This window comes from Galeopterus variegatus, unplaced genomic scaffold, assembly GCF_000696425.1.
Source record: "Galeopterus variegatus unplaced genomic scaffold, G_variegatus-3.0.2 Scaffold4581, whole genome shotgun sequence".
Lineage (NCBI taxonomy): Eukaryota > Metazoa > Chordata > Mammalia > Dermoptera > Cynocephalidae > Galeopterus > Galeopterus variegatus.
The window spans coordinates 56,533-65,899 of record NW_007730692.1 but is presented as its reverse complement, the minus strand read 5'-3'; the positions used below and the strand labels follow the sequence as shown (position 1 = coordinate 65,899).

Below are 9,367 nucleotides of genomic sequence, written 5' to 3'. Positions count from 1 at the left end.
TCATGTGAGGAAGGGCACCAGCTGATAGGAGTAACCAAAATCACATGTTTGGAGTCTGGAGAATGGAATCATCTGATACCGTACTGTGAAGGTATGCTTAGTAAATTTCCCCTGTTTTTTGTGTTTGGCAATCCTGGAGAGGTAAGGTGTAGACGTGTAGACATGTCAACTGTAAGGTTATATCAATATTCTTTGTATTAGGCTCATGTTTAAACACAACCAAAATAAAAAAGAAACTCCAGAGCTGCCCTTTAAGCTTTCAGAGACTTTTGCACACACTGGCTCAGAAAAGCCATGCTTTTTGTTTTTTCCCCCTTTAAGCTGTTTCCTGTGGTGCACCAGCTATTCCAGAAAATGGTGGCATTGATGGGTCAGCATTTACCTATGGCAATAAAGTGATATATAGGTAAGTGTCTAAAAGAAGTTGTTGATGACACACTGGCAGTTGTATAATACTGGAAGAGAGGGGGGAGATAATTCCACAGGATGTTTTGAATTAACATGGAATTAATTGAACCATGTGTGGTGTGAAGAAATTTAATCCAATAATCTTCATATCTAGAATCCTTACGTCCCCTGACAAGGAACCTGTTATTGCCACTAGCGCCCCCTGGAGGCACCTTGAGAGTGGATACCAGGGAGGAAGCGGTCCAAGCTAATGAATACACTTGATTATAAATGGGCTTTGATTCCAAACCAGGTATCTCAGGGCCTCAGACTAAACTGCGCTACTCTCAAACCAAGAACTGTCAGTTTGCAGCTACTAACCCATGACTACAAACTGGAGGCAAACCAAATTCTTCATCTATCCTTCTACTTATCACCCCTAAGGTCCCTGTGGAGAAAATGTACAGTATTCAACCTTAAAAAAAAATATTAAAAGCATCATTTCAGTAGGAGAAAAAAGGGAACTTTCTCAATATGTATAAATGCTCAGTATTTCAGAGGTTTTGGCATGGATAAAATTATGCAAAATAAAGCAAATTATATTCTGTAATTTTCCTCTCTCTTTCTCAGGTGTAATAAAGGATATACTCTGGCTGGTGAGAGAGAATCGTCCTGCCTTGCTAATGGTTCTTGGAGTCATTCTCCCCCTGTGTGTGAACTGGTGAAGTGCTCTAATCCTGAAAACATAAATAATGGAAAATATATTTTGAGTGGGCTTACCTACCTCTCTACTGCATTATATTCATGTGAGAGCGGATACAGGTAAAGTCTGCCAGCTGAGCTTCGTACTATCCCCTGTTACTCATTATTTATCAGTAGGTTTCATTTGTATGTGACCAGCTGACTTTAAAAACAAATTTCTAGGGCCGACCCCGTGGTGCACTCGGGAGAGTGCGGTGCTTGGGAGCACAGCAGCGCTTCCGCAGCACTAGGGCCGACCCCGTGGTGCACTCGGGAGAGTGCGGTGCTTGGGAGCACAGCAGCGCTTCCACAGCAGGTTCGGATCCTATATAGGGATGGCCGGTGCACTCACTGGCTGAGCACGGTGCGGGCGACACCAAGCCAAGGGTTGCGATCCCCTTACCGGTCACAAAAAAAAATTTCTAAATGTAAGGATAAGCACGGTGCGGGCAACACCAAGCCAAGGGTTGTGATCCCCTTACCGGTCACAAAAAAAAAATTTCTAAATGTAAGGATTTTCTCAAATTTGTATGGTTCCTGAGAAAATGTTCAAATTTATAAATTTTCCCTAGCCTAGGAAAATGTTCAATATAACTGGGACTCTGGGAGACCTACTTCAATTGCAGCCTTTAAACATGACAGCAAAAAATTGTTTGTGAAGCATAACACAATACCTGATAAAATGCTTTCACAATGAAATTTTCTTTTTCTTTTATAAACAGCTTACCAAGCTTATCCTCATTATTGCATTGGATGTTGTAAAAAAGCATGTCAAGGTGAGGGCCTAGGTTCTTAATACTGCACGAGGTTAATTTAATTAATGATGTGTGTGTTCAAACAGAAGGTACAAAACAGAAAGTCAGGCTGTGATCAGAAACTTGGCCAAAAGGATGAGAAGTGAAACTAATCAAGTGGACAGAAAGTGGAGTACATGATACAGTCATTCAGAATCATGTCGGCTAGCAAAGGTGTATAAGCCAGGACATAGGGATGTGAGGGTTGTAGAGTCAAAGGAAGACCAGGGGTCAGAGTCATGAGCAACTTGTTTCGAATGCCCAGGCTCATGGCAAGGACAGTGTCCTTTGAGCTCAGTTACCCTAATTACCTGGCTACTCAGGTAAATGTCTCTCTTCCCACTGCATCTTAACCAGCCTATTAGCCCCTTCTCATCCAAGTAATCTGCTATTCACAAGGTCTGGAGTGCCCTGCAACACCACCAAGGAGTACATTAGAATGTTCTATTTTGCACCAATTTGTTGTAGCCCGTTGATTGTTTTAAATGGTATACAGCCTGTTTAGATTTCCCTTATTTTTATATAAAGCAACACAATATGAAGAACTGCTATTTTCATGTACTAGAATTCCTCATGTCCCCTATTTTCGTATTCCTGTTTCATCTCATAGCACTAAATGAATAGCCAATGCAAAGGGTGACGTCATTCTCTCCCGTAGCTTACAGGGTCCGTCCCTCATTGAATGCACGGCTTCCGGCAGCTGGGACACAGCGCCACCTACCTGTCACCTTGTCTTCTGTGGAGAGCCGCCTGTCGTCAAAGATGCTGTCATCGCTGGGAGTAACTTCACTTTTGGAAACACTGTCACTTACACTTGCAAAGAAGGGTGAGTAAAGCCTATGAAGGAAGCAAACATTGAGAGCCGAGGGCGTGGACTGCGGAAATGGACACGAAATTAAACTTGCTGGCAGCCAAAGCTGAAGAGAGCTCTATGCTCTTACCTTCCGACAGCAGAAAGGGAGCATAGTCTCATGAGGAAACAGTTGTTTTCAGGGAATTAGAGTAGTTTATCAAATTAGGTCTCGAATTTCCAACGTTGGGCAATGCAGTGGAAAGTATCTTTATACTTTAACTAAAGGTGCAAAAAAGCATGTTTAAATAGGCATTTATATATTTATGGTTAGTAAAACCAAAGGCAAGACTTCAAGTTACAACTTAAAGATGACATGTCTGCAGGATAGACGATAATACATTTTAGGTTTTTACTTTTTTCTTTTCCTTTTTTTTTTTTGTTTTTTTGTTTGTTTGTTTGTTTTTACATTTCTAATGATCTTGTTTAATTCAGAGATAGTATTTGAAAACCAGGAAGCAAATAAGAAAGGGTTTGCACACCCATTGTCCCATTTGATCTTCAGGAAAGCCCTGTAAAGTACAGCAAAAGACAGGGTCACTCAGGGGTGACCTGCTTAGGGTCTCATGGAAGCCAATAAAGTATTGAGGAATGATTACATCCCAGGTCACCTGACTTGCATTTCATTGCATTCACTGTTTTTTAATAGATCTTTTCACAATTAATAGGGCTTTTACACTCCAGATTTACTATGGTTGCTTTCCACACATTTGGAGGCAGCAACAGCAGAGGGATGCCATTATCTGATTTGAGTCTTAGCTCTGTCATTCACTAACTGTGTAGCCTTGGGAAATGGTGTGACCTCTCTGTGCTTCAATTGTCCTCCTATATAAAATGAGTTCATTAAAACTTCACAATAATGGATATTGTGAGGAATAGAGTGATATAATGCATGTCCTCGTTAGGGGGAAAAAGTCAGTAAACCTAACAAATTTAACCATTATTATGGCGATTAGAACACAGATGAGAGGATGCCGTTTCTGTACTCTTGTGCAAGGGGGATTTCATTTCACATGGATATAAGCCATCCCACTAATACATGACTACCAGCAGGTGGAGACAATATTTTCTTGCAAAAAGATCTTGAGAGTCAAACACTTGCTTAAATATCTGACTGAAATCCTAAACCTTAATGTCTTCTTTAGTAAACAAGAAATCTTTAAATACTCAAATATAAGTGCAGGAGTGGCTTTGGATGGCCCTATCTATGCCCTGTGGATTGACTCACATAAGAACTGCCCCTTAATGAACTGCATAAGACTTTTTAAAATTAGCCATTTAAATGCAAATCTTTGCCAAAATACATGTTCCAAATAAAACCTAGATATTGACAACTTCTGGGAGTTTTTTTCTGATTAAAAACATAATGCATGATCACCATATAAAACTAGAAAATACATAATTTATATTTAAAAGTCATCCATAATATTACTACCCAAAGGCATATATTGGTAATATTTTGCCTAATTTCTTCACAGAATTTTATCTTTTGTATATTTTTGAATATTAAAGATTATACTATATATACAAATTTATGTTTTTCCTCTTTTCTTCACAAATCATATACTTCACACATCGTTCACTTATAAGATACCAGAAAAAGGGTTTTATGTCTGCCTACTGTTAAGTTTATCTGTATCTAGAAGTGATTTATTTAAAGAAGCAATAAAGATAGTAATGAAAATTACAACAAATCCATTCATTTGAAGGAGATTTTTACATTATTCAAAGGACTTTCATGTGAATGATCTCATGTGTTCCCTTTTACAAAGATGGGATTTGGCAGAAAAAATATTAATCCCAAAGATAATTTCCATTACCTTTGCTTATAGCTAAGACACAAAGGTGTTGGACCACATTATCTTACAGATCTCATTTGGTCTGCACAAGTAGTTTGTCTGTGGGAGTTTCTTTTTGTGTGTGTGTCTGTGTGTGTGTCATTGAGAACATGGAAATCAAATCTGCCCACTTAATCACATAGGTGTTAAAGGGATGAGACCTTTTTTATAAAAGCACTTCCTACATGCATGCAGCGATATGTGAATATGGCTTTGTTATTATTTTCTGTATCATGATTCCTATATAAACTGATGACATTTCAATAATATAGGAGAAAACTATCTTAGCCAGTTAATCAAATTAATATAAAGTGCACACAGTCACAAATCACTACCACCTATAATCTTTTTCTAAAAGAAAAATCAATAACTGTTAGGAGACAATTTCATTTTTCTAAAACTAAAACTTTTGATGAGAGAAAGAACATTTGGCCCCTATATATACCCCTTCCCATCTTTGGGATGCTCTGAGAGTGGCCAGACTGGAAGGAGAGTTTCTGTCTTTTTCCTTTTCTCTGGCCAAATTTCTAACGAAACATTTGAAACACATAGAAAACCAAACTGTAAAACAAATCCTCTCTATTTAGAATTACCCATGTATCCACTGCCGAGATAAAAGTACACATTACATTTTTGTCATAATCACCTTAGATCCCATTTTATAGAAGAGATACAGTATTACAGATAGAACTAGAAGCCATCCGCATTACTGTTCTACTCTCCTCAAAGTAACACTTGTGTGTTTTTGTCTTTATCACATACATATGTCCCCATAAAGAAATATCTTATGATTCATGTGTTTTAATTTCTGTATATGTTGCTTCATACTCCAAGTATCCTTTTGAAGCTTTGATTTTCACTTATCATGATCTTTTTTCCATTCATCCCTTTTGATATGTGTAAATCAACTGAATTTATTTTCACTGCTATCTAGCATTTCCTGTTAAGAGTGAGCTATCTCTAAGTTCCCCATTTCCCTACTGGTAGAGGTTATTTATTTCCATTTTGTTTGGTGATATAAACAGTGGTGAAGTAAATATCCTTGCACGTGTCTCCTGGCACATATGAAGTGGAATGTCTACAGCCTCGTCATTGAGAGTTGGAATTCTCAAGTCATGGCTATGCATATTTTTAACCTAAAGAGATAGTACCAAATGGCTCTCCAAAGTGATCTTGCGAGTTAACACCCTGAGAAGTAATGAGTAAGAGTTTCCCTAGCTCCACATCATTGCCTACCTCGCTGTTGTACACTTGATCATTCTTCCCAATTTGTTATTTGTTTAAGGTTGTCTCACGGTTTCATCCCCAAAAGGATTGGTAAGACTAAACACTTCTCAAAGGTTTATTGAGAATTCAAGTTTCCTACTCTAGGAATGAATTGTTTGCATCCCTTTCCTATTTTGTTTTGTTTTTCTTAGTGATTTACGTGTCGTTTATATATTTGGGAGACCAATCATTTTTCATTACATGAAATGCAAAGATCTGGTGTTTGTGGCTTTCTTTTCACTCTATTTATGGTGTCTTTTGTCAGAGGACTATTAAATTTTAACATACCATATTTATGTATTGTTTCCTTTATAGTTTGTGTTTTTCTGTGTCAAATTTAACACATCTTTTCATATCCTGAGATCATAGCCAATATCTCTCCCTTCCTCCTGATCAATTCAAAGACCTCGAAAAGCATTAGTTTCTATCACCCCTCCCATCTTAATTGTCTCATCATTATCTGCATGTTACTTCCCTCTTATGTTACAACTTTTCAGATTAGTCCTTTTTTAATACAGTCAACCTTCCTCCTGATCAATTCAAAGACCTCGAAAAGCATTAGTTTCTATCACCCCTCCCATCTTGTCTCATCATTATCTGCATTTTACTTCCCTCTTATGTTACAACTTTTCAGATTAGTCCTTTTTTAATACAGTCAATGTTTATCTAGATTTACTTATGTGTTTATTAATTATTTTCATCACCACTGCTTTTCACATCCTAGTCCTTCCTTTTGGATTTAATATTTCTTCTTCCTGAAGACATCCTTTGCATCTCTTTCAGCAGGAGCCAATGAGTTATACAATCTTTGTCTCAAAATAATAGTATTTTACCCTTGCTCTTGAATTATAATAGCTTTAGCTGGATATACAAGTCTACATTGATAGTTTTTTCCATAAACATTTTGAAGATATTATTCCATTGCCTTATGACTTCTAATGTTTCTATTGAAATTTCCATTATCAGTTTAATTTCATGGGTCTCAATCAAGGGCAATATTTCCCTCCAGGGACATTTGGCAATGTCTGGAGATATCTCTGGTTGTCACAAGTAGGGAAAAGATGGTACTAGCATTTAGTGCTTATAGGCCATGGATACTGCTAAATATCCTACAATGCACTTGATAGCCCTCTGCAGCTAAAAATCATCTGGTCCAAAATGTCTCAAATAGTGCCGAGATTGAGAAGCTCTGGTTGAATTGCTGTTTCTCCATGAGTAGTGTCTTTTCACTTTCATTACTGTTTTTAACTTGTCTTTGCTGTTTTAGTGTTTCTCTGTGATATGACTAATGGTGTATTTATTGTCATTCATCTTGTTTGGGACTCTGTATTTCTTACGTCTGAGAATTTATATCTTTCACCAAGTTTAGAATATTNCCTTCCTCCTGATCAATTCAAAGACCTCGAAAAGCATTAGTTTCTATCACCCCTCCCATCTTAATTGTCTCATCATTATCTGCATGTTACTTCCCTCTTATGTTACAACTTTTCAGATTAGTCCTTTTTTAATACAGTCAATGTTTATCTAGATTTACTTATGTGTTTATTAATTATTTTCATCACCACTGCTTTTCACATCCTAGTCCTTCCTTTTGGATTTAATATTTCTTCTTCCTGAAGACATCCTTTGCATCTCTTTCAGCAGGAGCCAATGAGTTATACAATCTTTGTCTCAAAATAATAGTATTTTACCCTTGCTCTTGAATTATAATAGCTTTAGCTGGATATACATGTCTGCATTGTTAGTTTTTTCCATAAACATTTTGAAGATATTATTCCATTGCCTTATGACTTCTAATGTGTCGATTGAAAGTTCCATTATCATTTTAATTTCATGGTTCTCAATCAAGGGCAATATTTCCCTCCAGGGACATTTGGCAATGTCTGGAGATATCTTTGGTTGTCACGGGTAGGGGAAAGATGCTACTAGCATTTAGTGCTTATAGGCCATGGATACTGCTAAATATCCTACAGTGCACTTGATAGCCCTCTGCAACTAAAAATCATCTGGTCCAAAATGTCTCAAATAGTGCCGAGATTGAGAAGCTCTGGTTGAATTGCTGTTTCTCCATGAGTAGTGTCTTTTCACTTTCATTACTGTTTTTAACTTGTCTTTGCTGTTTTAGTGTTTCTCTGTGATATGACTAATGGTGTATTTATTGTCATTCATCTTGTTTGGGACTCTGTATTTCTTACGTCTGAGAATTTATATCTTTCACCAAGTTTAGAATATTCTCAGCCATTTTTACTGCTGATATTTCCTCTTCCTCACTTTCTCTTTTCTCTCTTTCTGGAATTCTTATTAGACATATATTCAACCATTTCATTCTATTTTTCATGTTGATTAACCTGTCACATTTGTCGTCTCATAAGCTTGCATTATATTTGGATAATTCCCTCACATATGTCTTCCACTTTACTAATTTCTTCTTCTACTGTCTATAATCTACCTTTGAAGAGTGTCCATTAATTTTTTCAATTTTTATTTTCTGTATTTTTATTTCTAGTATTTCTATTTATTTTTCAAATATTTCTTTTTTCATGGCTTTCTTTTTAATAGAATTTTGAGTCTTTCTTTTGTCCATAATTATATCAATGTACTTATTTTATACTATTTTTTAGGTTTTAGATAAATTTTTTCTATTATCTAATTTATTAGTGCTCTAATCCTGCAGTTTGTTTTGTCTGTTGGCCCACTCACGATGGAAAGCGTGCTTGTGTATGTTTTGTAATTTCAGATGGTTCCTTATAGTAAACACAGCTTGTTTTATCTATGACAATCCTTTATGGTCTGAATATGTGGGTTATTTTGCCTACCAACTGCTCCAGGAGTATCACCAGCCAAGAACCTAATTTTACATTGATTTATCAATTTGAAGGTTTTCCATACAAAGTGAGTGGTATAAATTCTAACCTCAAATCCACAGGAGGGATTTATACCTTTGCAAGAGCTTTGTTTTTCCATACAGAGTGCAGGCAAATACAGAGATCTCCCTGGTCATCTCACGGGGCCTATGCATGGAGTTTTCCTAGTTCACCCTTTTGGTGAAAGTCCTCCTACTATGCAGATTCATGCCAAAAACTTGGCTTTTTCTCTATTTCATTCCAAGGCTTTATTTCCTATCCTCTCTATTTCCTTTCCTTGTCTAATCCAATTCAACAATAACATTCATTTACAGGCTTACTTTTCTGTTTTTAATTTCTTCTCAATTTCTGACCTATGGGTATTTCTTTTCCTTTCAGCTCAGCTATGCATTTAAAATAATTTTTGTTGTATTTCATAAAGTATTAGACAGGGAGGGTTTGCAGACTATGGTACAGCCAGAACTAGAAGTCAGCTCTCATCCTCTCTCTCTTCACTCCTTTTCTATTTCTTCCCCCAAGAGGTTGATTGGCATAGATCAAAAGCACCGTGTCTTGTTCTATTCAAGGATGGCATCACTGTGTTCAAGTCATGGCTTCTGTGTAGTGTGGCCTGCCTTGCTGTCTCCT

General features: G+C 36.9%; 1 protein-coding gene across 1 annotated transcript in view; it reads left to right on the top strand.

Annotated features, from left to right (window-relative positions):
* Nucleotides 1–9,367, top strand: part of SVEP1 (sushi, von Willebrand factor type A, EGF and pentraxin domain containing 1) — a 189,706-nt gene that overhangs the window by 134,688 nt on the left and 45,651 nt on the right. Inside the window, exons 34-37 of the mRNA XM_008587896.1 lie at nt 5–91; nt 322–406; nt 1,018–1,209; nt 2,581–2,748. Coding sequence (XP_008586118.1) covers nt 5–91; nt 322–406; nt 1,018–1,209; nt 2,581–2,748 — 532 coding nt within the window. The remainder of the gene's footprint in view (nt 1–4; nt 92–321; nt 407–1,017; nt 1,210–2,580; nt 2,749–9,367) is intronic.